This window comes from Xiphophorus couchianus, chromosome 20 (assembly GCF_001444195.1).
Source record: "Xiphophorus couchianus chromosome 20, X_couchianus-1.0, whole genome shotgun sequence".
Taxonomy (NCBI): Eukaryota; Metazoa; Chordata; class Actinopteri; order Cyprinodontiformes; family Poeciliidae; genus Xiphophorus; species Xiphophorus couchianus.
Window position 1 is genome coordinate 8,778,579 of NC_040247.1, and position 19,854 is coordinate 8,798,432.

At 34.5% G+C, this 19,854-nt stretch overlaps 2 protein-coding genes across 2 annotated transcripts in view; both read right to left on the reverse strand.

The window, feature by feature from the left end:
• Nucleotides 1–92: 92 nt before the first annotated feature.
• Nucleotides 93–2,917, reverse strand: cox6c (cytochrome c oxidase subunit 6C). The gene is made up of 4 exons (XM_028001751.1): nt 2,767–2,917; nt 1,499–1,613; nt 327–459; nt 93–210 (listed from the first exon to the last, which is right to left on the reverse strand). The coding sequence occupies exons 2-3, from the start codon at nt 1,601–1,603 to the stop codon at nt 334–336; spliced, it is 231 nt and encodes a 76-aa protein (XP_027857552.1). The 5' UTR covers nt 1,604–1,613; nt 2,767–2,917; the 3' UTR covers nt 93–210; nt 327–333.
• Nucleotides 2,918–5,192: 2,275 nt separating this feature from the next.
• Nucleotides 5,193–19,854, reverse strand: part of angpt4 (angiopoietin 4) — a 73,295-nt gene continuing 58,633 nt past the window's right edge. Inside the window, exons 3-11 of the mRNA XM_028004031.1 lie at nt 18,573–18,728; nt 18,374–18,495; nt 14,522–14,606; nt 13,912–14,059; nt 13,711–13,823; nt 13,132–13,233; nt 12,861–13,027; nt 10,319–10,452; nt 5,193–8,371 (exon numbers count right to left, since the gene is read on the reverse strand). Of these exons, the coding sequence (XP_027859832.1) occupies nt 8,211–8,371; nt 10,319–10,452; nt 12,861–13,027; nt 13,132–13,233; nt 13,711–13,823; nt 13,912–14,059; nt 14,522–14,606; nt 18,374–18,495; nt 18,573–18,728 (1,188 nt within the window). The 3' untranslated portion in view covers nt 5,193–8,210. The remainder of the gene's footprint in view (nt 8,372–10,318; nt 10,453–12,860; nt 13,028–13,131; nt 13,234–13,710; nt 13,824–13,911; nt 14,060–14,521; nt 14,607–18,373; nt 18,496–18,572; nt 18,729–19,854) is intronic.

Here is a 19,854-nt window from a genome sequence, read left to right on the forward strand (position 1 = left end):
TTACAAATACTACATAATAAATACGTAATCTTGGCAGCACTTTGATCTGCGAAAATATTTTGTTTCTCAATAAGTAAAGCACAGAGACAGCATTTCATTAATAGAATAGTTTATTTTGAGGAACAAACAGCAGAACAGTGTTCATATGTAATCAGTAAGCATCAAAGGGAAACCATCTTCAGGCCAGGAATGAATGACGGGACGGTGAAGCTGGAAGAAGGATATGCACAACTATTAGATACAGCTAGTTTCAATTACGATAATTTTGTACCAGCATATTGCTTGTGGTACAAGGCATACGATTCCTTTTCAATATCAAGACTTACATATGTATTACTTTCCAGCAGGACGCACACTCTCAAAGATCCCTGCTTCTCTCATGGCCTTGAACTCTTTGACAGCATCATAATTCTTGTAGAAATTAGCATATGCCTTCTTTCTGGGCTCAGTCACTGCAAACTGTAGCAAACAGAGAATTTCAATTTTGTTTCTATATAATCTAATCAGGGAAATAAACCCTGAGAACTGGAAGGTAAAGTGCAGGATTTAGGCTAAACATCTGCTAAAATAAGACATTTGTTGGGCAGAAAATACAATGCACAATTTAATTCAACATGTAAGACCTAAACTTCTATACTATTTTATAATATTATAAATAATATTCATATTTATTTAATAATTAAATATTTTGCAGAGCAAACACATGCAAAATAACTTTAATAAATGTTTTGCAAATTGTAACATTTCCTTTTGTTGCAAGACTAATTTTGAGATTTAATGCTACAAAGTCAAAGGGGTTACAGACGTAATACTGTGACAGACAATGTGTCCAACACAAAGGTTCCATCAAACTGCTCCCTACTGAGCCAAAAGAAACAGATCACATTGCACAGACAGCAAACTTGTACTGCTACAACTCAACTGCAAGTCCCATGGTCACAAATAATGAGTTTTATGCTCATAGTAAATCTACAAACTTTTCCATCTACTGGGTTCTCACAAAAAATAATGCTGCACATTTTAAGAAAATGTTAATGTTATTTTTTCTGCTATAAACATGTTATATCTAATGATTTGCAATTATATACGTTTAAAAATGTAAGTTATTGCTGCTGATTATTCCCGCTGTTTGTTTATAAAAATTATTTGTATGGTTGAAACAGACACATTCTCACGCACAAAAAGCATTCCCAATTACTCAGCTTAAATTTTTTAAATGAATGAAAATTTGCTTTTAGTTTAAAAACATGAAACAACCTTTACTATGTTTACCAAATGTTAACTCATAAATGAATGCTTTATGAACCTTTTGAGTTTATATGCTTTTATGATTCCAGGTTTGGTTTCTGTGTAGGGCTTGAACTCACCAAATACAGAGAAATATTTGTCTCCTTTTAAGAGACGCTGTATGTGCATATGGAACATTTTGAATTGTTCTTATTATAGTTTGTATTACAGTACTAGTCAAAGTTGGGTTTTACATGTCCCCTGTTCCCACCTTGTACATTAGAGCTGTTGTTATTGCAACTCCAAACGCGATGGGCAGATGGAACTTGAGGCGCTTCGCCAACAAGCCCCTCATTACCGGCTTTGGCAGCGACATGTTTAAACAGCTAGAAGAAAGAAAAAACAAACACAGAAAGTGACATGTTAACTTTACAAACCGACATAGTATGCCTTATTTTTCTCATAACATGTTTCATGTAAATACATATCTACAAATAATCATCTGATATTTTATAGGTACACATACACACACAACACCGGATGATAATGTTTAGGTATTCAGTCCAATTTTGCACAACTGCACTGTGGCACACTTGCTGTACATATATTTACATATACATATCTGCATTTTTTGAATCTTGCAAGGACTGCTCTTAAGTTGCTTTTTATATTAACACCATTTTATATTTTTACAATTTATAGCATTTTATATTTTATTTTTATTTTATCTACAACTACTACTCAGTGATAGTTGTTATTGTGTCTTGTCTCTATGCTGTAACTGCGAAGTAATTTCCCTGCTGGGATGAATAAAGTACTTCTGTTCTATTCTATTCTATTGATAGAAAAAAGTAATGTCACACACTACTTGGAATGAGCTCCTCATAATTCATGTTTTAGTAATTTATTTGTGCAACTGAATATTGACCTTGGATGAGAAATTATCTTTATAAAAACGAAGTGATTATCAAATATGTTAACTTTAGGCAGGTCGTCATGAAGCACTGTTGCTATGTCAGGTCAGCACTCTTACTATGTCAACTGACATCTAGAACGCCGTCTTTAAACCAGAAATTAATATAATTTTCAACAAGTATATTGAGCAAATTACTCAAAAATAAAAGCTATGCAACTGCTACAATCAAATTACTTAAAAATATGGTGAAACTCATCAGATCTGACTGAGACGCCGAGTCGTGGTAATAGTTGCTTGCGGAGAAACAATGACTTTGCTCACTATAATCAATCCAAGCCCATGTTATTAGGAAATGTCCAGTTGATATGTATGTATAAACATTAAGTAAGCAAATAAACAGTGTTGTTTTAATTTCGAAGCACTTTCTTGTTAGCACTTAGCTAATGGAAGATACGCTAATGATAGCTAGGTCAAAGTAAGCTAACGGCTAACTCAACCGCGTCAAGGAGGAAATTAAATTAAAGCCTGAACAATCTTTACGTTTGGCCTCGTTGTTAAGGGCAATTTGGTATAAACTCCAAACAACGAAAAGTATTTAATAAATACATTTTCGAGATACTCACAGTTAGCACAGACGACCTTCAGAGAAACCGCTAACACACCAGAGTGGCGTTTTACTCTATCAGGAAGAGTCTCTACCGGAGCCGCAAGAGAACAGAAAGTAGTAAAGTTAAAAGGCAAAGTGAGCTACTGTTAATAAGAGGACAAACACAAGTAAATAAAATAGAATTTTAAATAGAATTTTAAATATTCAATAAAATATTATTTGCAAGCTTTGTTGTTGCCAAGTCTACCATATGTTTTGTTTGTTTGTTGTTTTACAAAATGGGCCATTTTCTTGCCTTTTAATCGTTTTTTTATGATTTGTCTTTATAAAACACTATATTTTGGTGACAGTCATTAAAGGTGCAATAAAAATGCAATTCACTTACCTAATTTCTTGCTTATTCACTATATATTTCACAATACTGTTTTTTCTGTAGGGATTTTATTAACATTAACCTTTTTTTCAGATCTCCATAAGCTGGACATAAGGTTTGTGATACAAAGTTTGAACCACAAGAGGGCACTCTCAAACTATTGAAGTATTGATCGTAAAGAAACACCAAATCTAATACATGCGGTTACGTTCCTAAAACATTATTTTGTGTTTAAAATAGATGTGTTTGCATTTCCCCTGGTATTCTTGTTTTAACCCATTAAAACCTATAGTTTAAACCCGATATATTGTACGCCGTTAAACAAAATACTTCTTGATTTTAAATCAGACTAAGCTTCCTGTTTTATGTCACTTAGGGGGAAAAAAGGGTATTAGTAATTGCTCAGATCTGGAATCATGTGTGAGATATTTTTTTATCATGTTAATTTTTTCCAAAATATTGAATTTTACATACATTACCTTAATAGTTGTTAGAGTTATATTTTAAACTGAATGGTCAATCATTCTTCCATAGGCTTGTCTTAATTGTTTGATGCAATGCTGGCAGGCTCCTTCAAACAGACCGTGGGTAACTAAGTGTGAGTTGTAGGGAAACTTTCATGCACAGCCTTTCAGCTCCGGCCACAAACTTGACAGTATAGAGATCAAAGCTTTGTTGTTTATTGTAAAACATAGAGTTTCCTTCATGTCTTATTTGAACTATATACTAATATATAGTTCAAAGACATCCTTAAGCCTATAATTAAAACATGCCAATGATACCAGTAATATGAAATTCTTAAGTTCTGTAATTGTTTTCATAATTGTGGTTTTAAAATGCAGCTATTACTTATATTATCCTTTCATTGTTTCCATTTATATGGTTTTGCAACCTTTCATTTAGGTGTACAATGGCTTGATCAAAACTTGTTTGATCAAGCCCTTGTCTTATCAAGTCTTATCAAGTTTTCTTGATAAGACTTGTTGACTTCTGCACTCCTGGTTAGCTGTCAGCTGCAGACAGATATGCAGAAATGTCATATCCACTGATGCATGATAACTATTTTCCTCACAGCTGGGATTCTCACTTGGGCCAAATACTGCACATTTTGGGTTGGTTATGAAAATATGATTCAGCTACAATTTAGTCATTTTGCAGATGTTTTTATCGAAATCAACTCAAGCATGGAAATTATGCAACCTATAAGCATGCTCATGTCAAAAGGGGGATTATCATTTTGCCCAGAGGCATATTGAATCCCCACTCTTCCAACTAATGTCAATCATTCTTTTACTAACCTTCCATTGCCCCAGATTAAAGTGGCTCTTTTTGGCACTTAGATTTGTCCTCTTAACAAACTGACTGAACATTTTTATGAGGCTTTATGAAACCAAAATGAAATATTCCTATTTGAGCAACAAGTTCTTTTTAGGTCCATTACATTTCAGCCATGGGAACCAGAAGGAGCACCACATCCAGTTTTCTTGAAGCACTCATTAGAAACAGTTGGTTGTAGAGGACGTGGTTAGCGGGACATGTGAAGGAGACACCAGTAAGCATACAGGGGGCCTCACACCGAGGAAGGAATCCCCAAAATGTAATTTTTTTTGGCTCATATTTCTGCAGCTGTATTAATAATGTCTTCACAGAAACTTAAAAATAATGTTTTGATATCTACTAGAATTCACAGTATCCCCTCTTTGCAAAGGAAAGTGCAGAGTCTAATTGATGTTTGGGAAGAAACTGGTGTTTTAAAAGGTGTTCATCCCAAACCTTACGCCACGGGTCAAAATGTCTTGTCCTATTACTGTTTCTGTTGCGTATGGTAATCCTTTATTTTAGCTTCAATCTTTTAGTTTTGTCCAGTTTTAAAAATGATAATGCATGCTTACTAAAAACTGACTGCACTGAACTGCTCAGTTTTACACTGATGATCTGTGAGGTACAGTATTTGCTTTACTTTTTAATCATAGAGCCCCAAACTCATGTAATGGAGGTGTACAGATTAAAAGAGCAAAATCCCATCTCTATTGAAGAATTAATAAAACCATTACACTGAATAGAATGAATATGTTCTTCAACTTGTTTATTTTCTGAATGAGTGCCATGAAAGATTAATTCAGAGGCAATAATAAAATGCAGACTTCAACAAGAAACAAGAAAATATCCAGATTGTTTAGATTAGGAAAATAATCAAAGCAACATTTATTTGGTTCAGGATCTGGATGCAATCAAATCCCAACATCTGTTATTTATTTGTTCTTTTCTCATTTCATTGTCCAGATTTTCTACCTAACATAAAACAAGAGAAGAAAAAGATTGATTTGGATTTGACTCGTGTTTGCATTTAGTTAATTAGTTCCTTCCTTCTATCAATGTCCAGTAAGTGTTGCCATATCATTGATAATTGCATTAAAAAACAGCTTGCGTGCCTTTATTTTCTGAACAATAGTGAAAACCATAATACTCAGCATTTTTACAGCTGCAAGACTTACATTAAACTGCCCCTTAATTACTGATCAGTTTCCATTCATTTATAATATGTCTGCAAGTCCTTTTCTTTGCAGGAACTGTACACAATGATCAAAGTTTGAGATGCACTGATATTTGTCCATCAGTGTGTTTTTGGCATCTCAGAAGCAGCTCTCTGCAATTTTTGTTTGAGTCTTAAGAGCAGCAACACACTCCCCCTTTAGTCCTGCTGATTTTCATTTGGCTCTATTTCCAGGGCAATAAGAGCCAGCCACCTTCTGAAAGAAACCAGAGCACATAATGAGAACATCTTTGAAGAATCATTTCCTTCTGCTGGATGATCATCCGTTGCATCCTCCTGAAGTTCTGGCATCAGATCTGCTTGATCCACTTGAGCTTCTCCTCTCCCCTCATTGCTGTGACTCATTTTCTTTGTTACTGATGTGTTAAGCTATTAACTTCCCTCATGCCTCAAGTCTTCTTGTCAGTATTTTTGTACACTTTGTCCACAACTCTCTGGTGCCAATAAATGTGTACTTTTATTGTAGACACAATCACTTGCATAAAATGCCACGGATTCATGCCGCTGTTCACATCTTTTTTCGTCCATTAGTCATTTCTTTTGCTGCAAGATGCTCCTTGATTTTATGAAAAGTTTCTCTTTTAATACATTTAAAGACAATTTGACAAAATCCAATACAGTCTAACAGCATTTGCCAGCACATTATTTTCTCAAGGGATGACACAAACCTTTTAGCATGTACAGATGCATCTCAGTTAAGTATAATATCATTGAAAAGTTAATTTGTTAATTTCAAAAGTGAAACTCATATATTAAATAGATCTATTGCAGACCGAGTAATATATGTCAAGTATTAATTTAATGATTATGGCTTCCATCTAATGAATATTTAAAACTAAATTTAAAAAAAGATGGAAAGGACCAAATAAAAAAAGGATTTTAAATATAGAAATGTAACTTTAAAACCACATTATTGCTTTTCCTTTAATGTTCACCAGACATTCACTGACGGTGAGCCACAAAAGGTCATAGCTAAAGAAGCTGAGTGTTCACACTGTCTTTTTAACAACATAATAGTAAGTGTGGAAAAAGATGAGGTCAAAGAAGTTGCACAAGCAACGGGGATAATCCACAGCCCAGAGAGAATTATCAGGTTCAAGACTTTGGGAACAATTCATTAGACATGAATGCACATACATACACAAGGCATGTAAATTCAGAGAAACATCAGGTACAGAGACCATGTTAAAAGTGTGTGTTGGAGTGAATGCTACTGTGACAAGACAGTCACAATGATATGTTCAATAGTTATTGTTTTGGGGTTTTATAAACAGATGAGAGGAAAAAAATTAAACTAAAAAAAATAATAATAATTGGTGAAATTTTGTTAAATGAGACCTTAATCCTTTCAGTGTGGTTGTGTTTTATGGATATACTAAGTCAACCTATGCTCAAAAAGGTTACAACATCGAATTACTTTACTTGCAGGATGTTGAGGAAAACGTTTCGATTTTCGTTAGCTGTAAGCCATAGTCACAAAATTCACAGAAAGAAAGGTTTTACTTTTTGAATTAACTTACACAAATAAATTAACTTTTGATGATATTCTATTGTTTTTTAGATGCATTTGTAGATAACAAACATGATGTTGGACCACATTGTCTATTACAAACAGTTCTCCTAGCATTTTGACACATACACAACAAATTGTTTATGTGTCAGTGATGAAAATACATCGTCCCAATCTCTTGAAAGAAGATTCAGACCACATTTTACATCCTTTCTTTTAACCATCATTATTGCAGTGATTCTTTAATTGGCTTCTCTTAAAAACTCAACTGACTGACCCCAGGCGGTACATAAATTAGCAGCCGAGCTCTTCAATAACATTTAAAAGCTCATAATTTACAAGGTACATGCTGTTTCTGGATTCATTATAGACTAAGGAAGAATTTTGATCAAATTAATGAGGTACATCGTTTCTATATAAAGTGTTGCTCAGAAGCCATGGAACAAGCAACCAAGATTCTGAAAGAAGTTATTCTGTCTTCCCCAAACCTTTCACACATGGTTAATTTGAGTACATGGACACTGAAAATCTCTTTCCAAATCTGAAATCCAACAAACAGTCCAACCTGTCTTATACGTGTCAGATGTAAAAGACTGATGCCAATTTTTCTCTTAGCACTAAATATCTTATTTATCACAGTTCATGTCTTTGGGAATGTAGACAAACACTTGTTGCTTCAAAGACAACATACAAACATGTCCTGCTCTTATAACATCTAAAACAAGATCTCAAATAAATTGACATGATCTTGACATAGTCACGTTTTTATCTCTCATGGGTCTAGAGCTTGTGAGTTGAAAGCTTAGGCTGCAGAGCTTTTATGGTGGATCAATTGTTGGTCATGAACCGTACTTAATCAGATCCCCAGGAGGCACCAGGTTTGCATCATGCGGCAGAAGCTGAGATGCTTTGTTGCAAGTTAAACACTATAAGAAAAGCTGTTTTGTATTTTTTGTAGAATCTAGACATATGTTTGTACGGTTGTTGCCAAACATCAGGAGTCTTGGGTGTGGAGGGGTCTTCTCAGAAGTCGTAGGGTCGGACCATCATTGAAGTGGAACGCAGGGAGTAGCTGGGGCCTCTGAAGTGGTGCCACTTAATGCCGTTGAGCTTCCTGATGTTGTGCCCAACTGTGTAGTAGATCCCATTAAGGTTGGAGAAGCCACAGGCATCAAACCACCAACCTGCATGGAGAAAGAGCACGATGATAAAGAGAATTAGGTACAAAGAGAAAGAAGAAAGATTTTTGCAAAGATTCTAATTTTGATGGCATAAAACAGAAAAAAATAGAGATTAGGAGAGAAGGACAATTTTAGTTTTTCACTGAGGACCACCGTGCCCTAATGATTACTTCTAACAAAGTCTAGTTAGTAGCAATTAAGAGTAATTTATGCTTGGCAGCATAAATTGCCAAGCATAATTTATGGGCACCAATCAATTCAAGCACAAATGCCTAAGACTGAGGGAATTCAGTTCGACTGAATTGTTGTTTTTATTAGGAGAGGACTTTATTTGTTTCATTGTGGTTCTTTTAGCTGAAACGTTCTGCGGGCACTGGAATCTGCCGGTCCACGCGCAGCACTTTGGCCAAATACAACATGAATACTGTTGCTTCAGCCCTAACATAATTTTGGTTTGGAATATTTGCAGGGGCCTACATGTCTGTCTATATAATAATTTTAGGTTAGAAAGCAGCTCAGGAGTTGCAGTGGTCCATTAACACGGATGTGAGTGGTTAAATCCAGAGCGTGCCTATGGCATTATTATGTGCTGCTTGGGGGCCTAAACCATTTTCTCCTTAAGGACCCCATAAAAGCTTTGTCTGGCTTTGGTTTATTAAATGGCTCCATCTCAAAGGTTTATTGAATGAAGTACTTTAATAATGGCTCTAATCTCTTAGTGTAAAATAAAATCTTGAATCAATGGGTACGAGCTGAAAAACTTTACTCTTGCATCACTTTTTGCAAATATTGAATCTTTCTGTCTTCCTCTGTTTACATTGCTGTCCTTGTTTCACCCCAGTGATTCAATTTCACAAAGCTTTTCTTTTAAACTGAATGTTTAAAAAACAGATCTTTAATCAAGTGTTCTGCTTTCTGTTTTCCATTCAGGCCTGGTAAAGTTCAAACAACTGCATAAGCCCCACTTACATTTTTTAAAGAGAAGCTGCAACAAAGTTTAAAGAAACCAGACAATACAAGTTTTTGATGCTACATAATGCATCCCTAAAGCCACATTACTTGTCTCTTTGCATTTCTAAAGCAAAGAGTTAACAAATGCCTTACAGAATAGCTTAAAACATGGAATTAAATCAAGTTTTATACAATCAATATAGAGTTGCAAATAAAAAGAAAATAAACTTTTTAAAAAGTCAGGCAAATTTTGGCTGATCCAGAGAGGCTTTTACTTTACCTTGTGACACGTGTCTGAAATTACACTGAAATTTCTAAAAACAACATGTTTTTCTTTTGTTTTGTTTTTCACAAAGAGTACTCATTATTTTCAAATTGGGCGCAAATGTATTTTTTGCCTGAGGGGACTGATGATGGAGCTCTGTTTGTCTTTTTTTCATTTACTTTTCTTTGCTCTTTCCATCTCGGTCACTCTTTTTTATTTTGCTTTGTCTTTCTCTATAAAGTGCTGTGATTTGAAATGACTCACTGACTAACGGTCAGTTCTGGAGTCTTTTCCTTTGAGATCTGGAGGATTGCAGCCGAAACAATTAAGTTAATCTGTGATTACAAGCTATCGAGGGCAGGCTGAGGAGACCCAAAGAGCTGTTTGTGTTGGCGGTTGGTCAAGGTGAAAGTGTATTGACAGAGACAAATGTTTGACTGGTCAGACCTTTTGGCATAATGCCAATAATTCTGATTCTTAACTAGTAAAAGGTGTGTCTTTTGAAGCACTTAAACATTTATACTGATTTATGGTAGAGATACACTCTTTGATGGAAATGTAATAAACTGTTTCTGTACTATTCCACCCTAGAAATACCCAATTTAAAACTATTACTTTTCATTTTGTCATTGATATGTCAATAGCTCAATTTTCAAAAAGATAATGTTTCTTACACATAATGACTACTGACCTGGAACCTGTTAACTCTAGTAAAAGGAGAAAAGAAAGTTTACCTCCAGTGAGCATCAAGGCACATTTGCAGTGGTCGCAGTTGTCGTTGTCGTGATCTCGGGTGCTGAAGCCGGCACCGTGGGTGATCAGGCTGCTCTGCCTTCCTGCTGTACCACTGTAACCTCTCAGATACAATCTGAGAGAAAAGAGACAATAAGATTTATAAAACACGCAAGAACAGGTAAAGCATTTCTCATTTTCTTTACCTTATTCTCTTTTTTTTTTGCAGACATAAAAAGTTAAATGCATTCCTTTCTACTTTACATACACTAAGCTGATTTGCTTGCTAATCTATTGAAGTTGTTTAAATTAGCTATTCTACAGGTTGTATGAAAGTCTTTCTAAGTTTTCATTCTTACTGTTTATTTTTTACTGTTTTGTCCTTTTGTCTCTGAACTAAAGGTTATTGTCAAACTAACCCTCATATTTTATTATGAAAATAAAATGAATGAGTGAATGACAGATGCACATGGCAACTAACTAACTAACTAACTAACTAACTAACTAACTAACTAACTAACTAACTAACTAACTAACTAACTAACTAACTAACTAACTAACTAACTAACTTTCCTCTGCAAAAAGAAAATACAGTTTAATTTATATATAAATTGTATGGTAGCTGTAGACATAAAACTTGTTCATCCATTGAGTTCTTGTACCTTCTTTTTCCTTAATGATTAATGATTGATGAATGAGAATAAAGCAGCTTAAAAAAAGCCAACCCTAAAAACACTTTTACTGACTTTCAAAAACTGCAAGAACATCTGGCTTGCAGGTAAGGAAACACTGAGTTTGGGATGTTTGTTTTAGCGCTGATCAAAATGAGCATACACTTTGAGCTGCTCTCTGGTTTCAAACTGTTTCACAGGTAGGGAGGATAAAAACTGAGTTTGATTCCATCAGCACTCACTAAAGCTGTCACAGACAATCTGAAGGATCAGAATGTTTTGTAATCTTGAAGTAAATCAGAGATATATTTAGGCCCAAGGCCATTCAGTGCTTTTAAGAGAAGTAATTGTAATTTAAAATCTACCCTTTGACACAGGGGGAGCCGTTGTAGTGATTTAAGAACCGGTGGAATGCGCTCCACCTCAGCGGTGTTAGTGACTAGTATGACAGCAGCACTTTGGACGAACTGCAGCCGTCCGAGTTATTTTTGTTCAATTGAGACAGATGAGGACACCTTTACCTTTATTTGGCCAGCAGGAAAATGACCTTTTTCCTCTATCTCTTCTGGACAAAAATTGTTTAACTCTTGCTCTGTCTTTTAGGATATCAAATGGCTATTTTTGACTATTGTCTTTAGTTGAGTGTTAAATTCAAATACCAAACTATATAAAGTGAAGATTTTATACTTATAGGTTTGAGGTGAGCCATAACTATAGATTTTCTAGTTGTGGTCTACATTTTAAGTATTTCAAATATATTAATTCTGATTAATATCTCACAATCACATACCTAATATGTGCACTATATGTGCACTATTACACATTAAGTCAGAGTTGTGTTGCATTTTGTTTTATGTATGTCTAAGGACACAGTTTGTTTGTACATTTTCTTGACAGAAAATAAGCTGGTGACACAGACCAGATAGTTTCCATGTAAAGAATTCAAAGAAATCCAGCCACTGGAATGTGTTACATCTGTTTTTATGAATGATTAAAAGTTTTTGATTTATGGACAAACAAAATCAGAATAACATTTTTGTGTTTTGGCTTATTAAGATAAAAATACTGTAATTACTAGCGATTGTCATAAATCATTATCTGTTTTCATCTACCAATAAACATGCAATCATTGTAAAAAGAAAGAAAGAACTTTCCAGAATTCTTAATGTGCACAAATCAGTGATCATCAAAACTCTGTCTGGCATTGATTCTTATAAATACTAAAACAAGTGAAAAATTCTAAACTGAGGTCAGACTATTAAAGATGGTATTTCAGATTCAGTGTTTTCTTCACTTTGAATTGGCTTATTAAAAATGAAAAGCTTCTAATCAGCAGATACATAGAATTTAGTTATTAGTTTTCTTTACCTGGGTGTTTAGGTACTCCTCAAAAATCACAGATATTTATCAGCTGCATAAAATCTTAGCATTTAATGTCAATATACTTTCTTGGGACATTATGAAATGTTTAGCATAAAAAAGATTTACTTTGTTCATTCCTGAAAAATAGCAATGAACATTTGTTTTTACTTACACATTTTGTAAAATCAAACAGCTGGTAAAAAGAAAAAGAAAAAGAAAAAAAATACAAATAAAACAAAAAATGCTTGATTAGGGCTAATAAGCATTTTAGCCAGTACAATGTTATATGGAAAAGTGATAAATTAGCCAACATTTTTAATACCTTTTTATTTTGACTTGATGTATCTGTTGTGTGTTTTATACACTTGGGGTTAGATGTAAATAATTTTGGAACCTCGCAGGCTTACGTTAAGGTACTGAATCTGAATTGAAATGTTAAATTCAAATGTATTTATTTTTATAATGTAAATATTTCTCTTTCAGTAGGGTGGCATGTGTGCATGTGAGTCACCTGTACTGCCGTCTTTCACTGGCCATTGTAAACCGGTCATACTGGGAGTGCGCAGAGATTCCCTCCCAGTCCTGTAGCTCCACTCTCAGAGAGTATTGACCCTGACTGGTTAGCAGGTATAAAACTTCATTACCCAGCCAGTGCTCCCCCGACACATCCCCAAAACCCTGCAGCAGGCCGAGAGGACAAGGAGATTAGGAGTGATGATGAATGATGGTTTATTTTTAAAATGTCTTTTTTTTAAACTGCACTCATTCTAAAACATGCTAACCATTTTGTACTCCCTCCAGCTCCTCTGAAAATCCACGCTGCCGTTAAAACGCCGTTGGAAGACCGTCCAGCCGCCACCACTTGTCTCCATGTCACAATAAACCTTCAGGAGGAGAAATGAAAAAATTTGACTCATATGAGGGACACAATGTAATCCAAATAGAAAACAAAACAGAAATTGACTTAAATCAAACTCCCATGGCATTCACAACTGCAAATACATTGTATTGTTTGATCATTATTACAAATGTGCTAAAAAATAAAAATGAAAATTGGAGCAAATTGCATATTTGTACCTTGTCCTTGACTCAGTAAACGCATACTAAATGTATGTGTTTAGTAATTTATTTGGTTATTTGTCCCAACCAAATAAAAATATTACAAAAAAGATACTAAATATGAATGGCAGAACCTACCAACAGAAGTGGATATTAGTACTTTCTTATTATTATCCCAATACCTAACCTCTCCCTTCCTGTGCATCGAAAAAACACCCATATTTGATATTTTCACACATAAAATCATCTAAATGCTGAAAATTGCTTGAATCTTTTGTAACTCTTGAATATCAAGTGATTACCTGTACAGGCTCTGTCCTGTTACCGATGTAGATGAGATACAGACCACTGGCAGAATGACCAGCTTTGTAAGCATCTGCACAGTCCTTCCACATCTGGCTCCGAGGAGGAGACCCTGAAAGCAAAACACATGACATAATGCAAACCAATATCAAGTGTTAAGATCTTATTTCTAGATAATCTCTTAGTTTTTCTGGACGTACCTGTAGTCGTGGACACCATGTCGATGAGTGTGTGGACTGACTCCATCAGCTGAGCCTGCTGCTTCTGCAGAGCCGTGTTGTTGCTAGTGGCGACTCTCAGCTGCCTCTCTAAAGACTCTATGGCCACCATCTGAGTCCTGATAACAGACTGAAGGAAACCAGAAGGTTATTAATGCTTAATTGTTGTCTGTGTATTCTTTGAGCAACTTATTGGTCTTTATTATTGCGAATTATTGTTAAGATATTATGCATTATTTAACATTTTTTATTCTAACATTAACAACTGAGATTATTGTTCATACATGAATATTTTTTTTTTGAAAAGGAAATCACATGAGGAAAATGGTTATTTGCGTGTTTGTGGATGACTTACATTTACTTCACCAGTTTTTAATGTGTGCATTTAAATTTTAATTTTTCGACTCTAAAGTGTGGTTCTACGGAGTCAAACTCTATGCTAAAATTATGATTAAGAGAATATAAACATCTGAGAGACCTTTCATGATTAATTTTAATTTTAATACATACTCAGACACCTGTCCAAACAGTCCTTTGCCAATGATGTTTCTTTACTATAATAACACACAGATGTTCCATTCATTAACTTTACCTGCAGCCGGTTCTTCTCCAGTCTCATGTCCTCCAGCTCTCCTCTCTGCTGAGACTCCAACAACTGAACTTTGCTCTCTAAATGGCTGAAAGAAACACAGAGAAAAGAAGCGCTGAAAAATCCCTTCACACTAAACATTTAACAGGCTTTTTGCTGTTAAATGTAATGAGAGGAAATCACATCATTTTTTGGTTTTCAGAAACTTTTATATCTCTTAGAAAGTGCTGTTAGGAATTAAAGCACATTACAGCACAAAAACTGTGGTGGTGAAACTTTTAGCAATATACTCGGATCTGTAGTTTTTAATTTTGGATCCCGATGCTGCATTTAATACAATTAATCATAGTTACAAAATAACTGAGTCTGGGTTTCTCCGTCATCAAAAGTTTAAACTATGTGATGATAAAATGGCTGACTTACAAAAAATTAAGTCAACCGTCTAAACCATGAGCAGCCACTGGTACTACATTTTCACCTCAACCGTTAGATTGAGACAATCTTTCATTATGCATGCATCAACAAAATCCACAATTATACATTCACAGAAAAAAAACCTTTTTCTGTGGGTAGAGTAAAGATATTTTATATTCAAATGTTTTCATGGTTAAATCATAATCTCTGTTTGGAAAATCAGATTTTGTTACTGTGGTTTCGTTCCTCAAGAGATCAGCTACAATAGATTTGTAGAAACTGGATTCTCATAATAGATTGAAAGCGCAGACATCCAAATGAACCTTTCACAGTTCAACAACGTTCCTGATGACTCCTCAGAGGATTTGCCACCAAAGTAAAAATTTATATAGAAATGTTTTCTGTTGAAATATGAGTTATTTATCCTGAATTAATATTCGAAGACACTTTTGGAAGAAATTAGGTTTTGATTGGTGGTATGTGTAGCAAAAGAAGCTCCCAAAGGTAGAGTGAAGGCTTAGCATCTTAACTACAGTTCATGATAATCCATCTGACAACAGCAGAAACACTGATGACTATATTAAAGTGATGATTTGGTTGAAAACCATGTGAATTATGGTTTAAAAATGACTAAATACTGTATATCAGCTGTTTAGTGGCATAAAAATACACAGTTTTGTAGCAAGGAAGGAATTTATGTTGTTTAAGAAACATCATAAGTCTCTAAAAATCAAAATTGGCTTTCCAAAAGGTTAACTCAAGAAATGAAAGCTAACACCTGGAAAATGTAAACAAAATGACTCATCATTCTGTGCTTCTGTTGCTCATTTATGAATTGGAATAATATTGTCCTACATGAATGTATGAGACTTTGGGCACTTTAACAGAGTTGAAATCCAGGATCAATCCCTGGCTGTGATCACTTCAACATGCTGAACTGCATGTAAATGTGAAAACAATTTTCACGCTGATGGAGACAGATTGACTGTTTAAATGTGCTGCGGTTTTTGAGGAACGCATAAAGAAACAAGTGTGGATGAATCCTCATTCATTCTGCAAAGTTGCAAAGTTATAGCAATGTTAATTTACTTTATTTACAAAATATAAGAGAGAAAAAGGTTTGGGTCTGTATTTTAAATTTCAAAATTCAAAAGAGAAATTCCTTATTATTTTGCTTAAACAAGTATGTTTTCAAATGTGTCAAATTTTAATTTTATAGAGACAAACCATGGACTTTTTTAGGTTCAGGTTGTTCTTTATTTGACTTTGGATAGGTGGACAAACTATTCTAAACTAGTCTAGCACATTATTGTTGGCAGCATACATTTTATACATAAATTCCCAATTAACAAAGACCATCTGTTTAATTTTCAAAGTCAGTCGAGTTCAAATACGTTTCTTAAACATGGTAGAAGCTGTGACACAGCAACTGGTGTGAGAAACAACTCAGCTAACTTAAACTAACCAGAAAAAACTAGTAACTGTATTTAGAAAACAAAGCAAAATGGAACCTTTTGTTTTTTTAAAATGAATGCTAACATTATAATACTAAACAGGTCTAACAAAATATTGTGTACAATTTGTTTGTAAATACATTTAAACTTAGCATATTTGAGAATCTTATATACAACAGAACCAACTTCACCTGAAAACAAACTGAAGGCAGTTCAGACCACATTTAGTCTATAATTGGCATTTGTTGTAAATTATAAGATGCCCAACTGACTCATCTAATTTGAACAAGCTGTATAAAAATATTGTAGGAGGATGTCCAAATATTCAATTTTGGTTTAAAATCAAAGCTGAAAAAAAAAGTAAAAATAAAAGAGTGCTTTCTGAAGACTGAAGTGTACAGAATCATGCTCACACCAATTATTATATCACATACATTTTGTACATGTCTCTAATGTAGAATCTATGTTTAAGATCTGCCTGAGTTATATCGATTGCTGTATTTTGACAAAGACTTCAATGCTATGTTATGTTATGGTCTACTATATGGTCCAGGTCATTGAGCTTAACCTGGGATGTTGCAGAAACTTGAGCAGACCTAGGATGTTCTGTCCATTTCTCCACAGCTGGTTGAGAGTGAAGAAGCCTACATGTTTATTTGTACAAAGAAGCAAGATTCATTCACATGTGGTTTGTCAGGACCAATCCTTTTTACCACCAGATGTAATCTGATGCACATGAACTGTTGTCTTGTGATGGGATCTACATTATATGCATGTCAACGCTTCGACAGTCCTCAAATTTACAAAACAGTACAATGTAGGAATCACAGAAGAAAAAAATACTGGTATGGTACAAGAAGGTATTGTATAGTTTATTAGGTTATTTTGACCGATTGTTCAGCAAAAACACTTTAACAGGACCTGGAGAAAATATGTTTTTTTAGGTAACAGGTCAAATCTGAGCTTCTGTATGTGCATAACAAAATGCATCACTTGGTTTTAATGTCACTTTTATACAGTGACATTAAAACCATGTCACTGGTTTTGACATGATTGCTTTTCACGTGAGACATAATAAATTGCATGGATCACGGGATACCAATCATGGTGAATCGTCCGTGTAAATCTGCCATATGTTAGATCTGTGGAATAGTGGTGGTTAAAAAGAATAATAAAAACAAAACAAAACAAAATAATACTAGAAATGGTTTATTCTTTTTTAAATGTCTCCTATTGTTCAAATCAAGTGCACTGTTCCACAGGGTAATTGTTGGTAAATTTCTTGTAAAACCTTAGGTCATTTGTTATGCTTGAAATATTTGAGTTCTTTGTACTGATGTTTAATTTTAACATCCACAGTTTATTCAGTTCATTCACTTTTACTTCACTTTGTAAACAAATGTTGCTAATCAGTGCTAGCTACGTATATCACCCACTAAACTTGGATTGCGTGTTTCTGTGTTTATAAGTGTCAGAGTTTAGAAGGTTGCAAAACAAAGGAAATCTCTCACCAACTTTAAAACTACTGTTTCCTCATCCCTTACATGCTGACACATATGTGTGCAGTCCAAGCCTTTCTGTTTGTGTTATATCAATTACTGTAAACAGAGAACATGCTTGATTATCACTGTGGGTTTCGCCACTTATTGCATTGTCCAAATTCGCTTCATAATGAAAAATACAAAAAATATTGTGAATCCAAATAGTGGTGAGTCTCTCAGCAACAACAGAGGACACATTTCCATTATTTCTCCACAGACTTGCTTAGATTTCAAATATTCTTGCTAATAGGTCAGCAGCAATCACATATTGTTTCCACCTTTTGTGTGTGTATATGTGTGTATGTGGGTGTGTGTTTTAGCATTTCTCACCTTGTAAGAACCATTTTTCCAACAAATTCTGACTTGTCACTATTGCTATTTTATCAACATAACAAGAGTGAGGCAGAAATATGATTCATATGTTTCTGAATACCAACATTTATTACCTGTTCTTATCTCGCAGATGTCTTATCTCAGTGGTCTGGAGTAAGAGCTCCTTTTCCAGTTTATAGGTGGACAATGAATTCTCCTGAAGCTGGATCTCTATCCTAGATGTTTGATTCAGCACCTGGTGGAAGAACATAATCATAAATCACCCACAAATTGTGGACTGAAGTAAAATCAAGATAAATGAAAACTCCTTACCTTAGCTTCCACCACATTGAGTTTCCGTGTCTGCTCTGCTGTCTGTGACAGGAGGTTCGTTCCGATCTCCAACATTGTGGCTGTTTGGTTGTTAACAACATGTGACTGTATATTAACAGCATCTCGCCTTATACTCTTTTGTATGAAGTTCTCCAACTGCAGAAATATAAAAATTGGAAATGCTCAATAATCTTCTCCTTTAATTTGCTGAGGTAAAAATTATGCATATCAAGTACCAGTCAAAATGAAACTTTTTTAACATTTCATGTTCTACCACAATTTTGGCAAACACTTCCAAGCTTTTCCAAGCAACCAAAATTTATGTAAGTTTATCCTACTTATAAAAGTTGATTGTTTAAAATGCAACAAATATTAAGTGTGAAAGTTCCCATCAAGACAAACAGTAAAAGGGTTACAGGAAAAAAACAGCAGCTAAGCAAAAACACCTCTTACCACCTGTTAGGCATTGTTATGTAGGTATGGTGATTTAGAATTATTTTGACAATAAACTAATCTTCATACCAAAATTTTCTCGAGTGAAATATGAGATCATCTGTCAGTTGAAGCAAATTGAATCTTCAGCAGAAAAATGATTCCAGTCACAGCAACAAACTGAATTTATGAAGAAAATAGAAAGGTAATTCTACAAGCTTCTCAGTGATGTACCTGGTATTTTTTCCACCTATAGCTGCTGCTACTCTTTCTACTTTGGCTTCTTGTTGCAATTGTTGCACCGTTTAGTTTAGATTTATTTAATTTAATTTCCTTGTGAAGAACAGAACATTTCATATTTTCTTGAAAAGTAAAACACTGGACTTATCAAAGGATATACTTTTTTGTATTTTTCTTTGACAAAGAAAGAAAATACATACATCTTTTCTTTAGGAAAAGATGTATTGGACTTCTCAGAACAACCTTGAAGCTATAAAACAGGAATATAATGCAAAAATACTATTAGGTTGAGATTATGTATTTATTTTCTTCCCAGAATGAATTTCTGAAAATCTGCAGCCAGTTGATATGATTTATGTATTTAAACACGTCAAATCCAGCAAATCAAACATGCATAATGAAACATATCACAAGGACTGGTATATAAAGAAACAGGTCACAGAATCTCTGGGAATATCAACCAATGCCAGCCCGCTCTGCCATGCTTCGACCTTCAACTGCTCGCAAATAAACAGTCTGTCCATACAGGCATCTATTCATGCCTCTGACTCCACATCCTCAGGATATCAGTGCCACTGAGAAGCACAGAGAGTTGATAAATATACTGCTG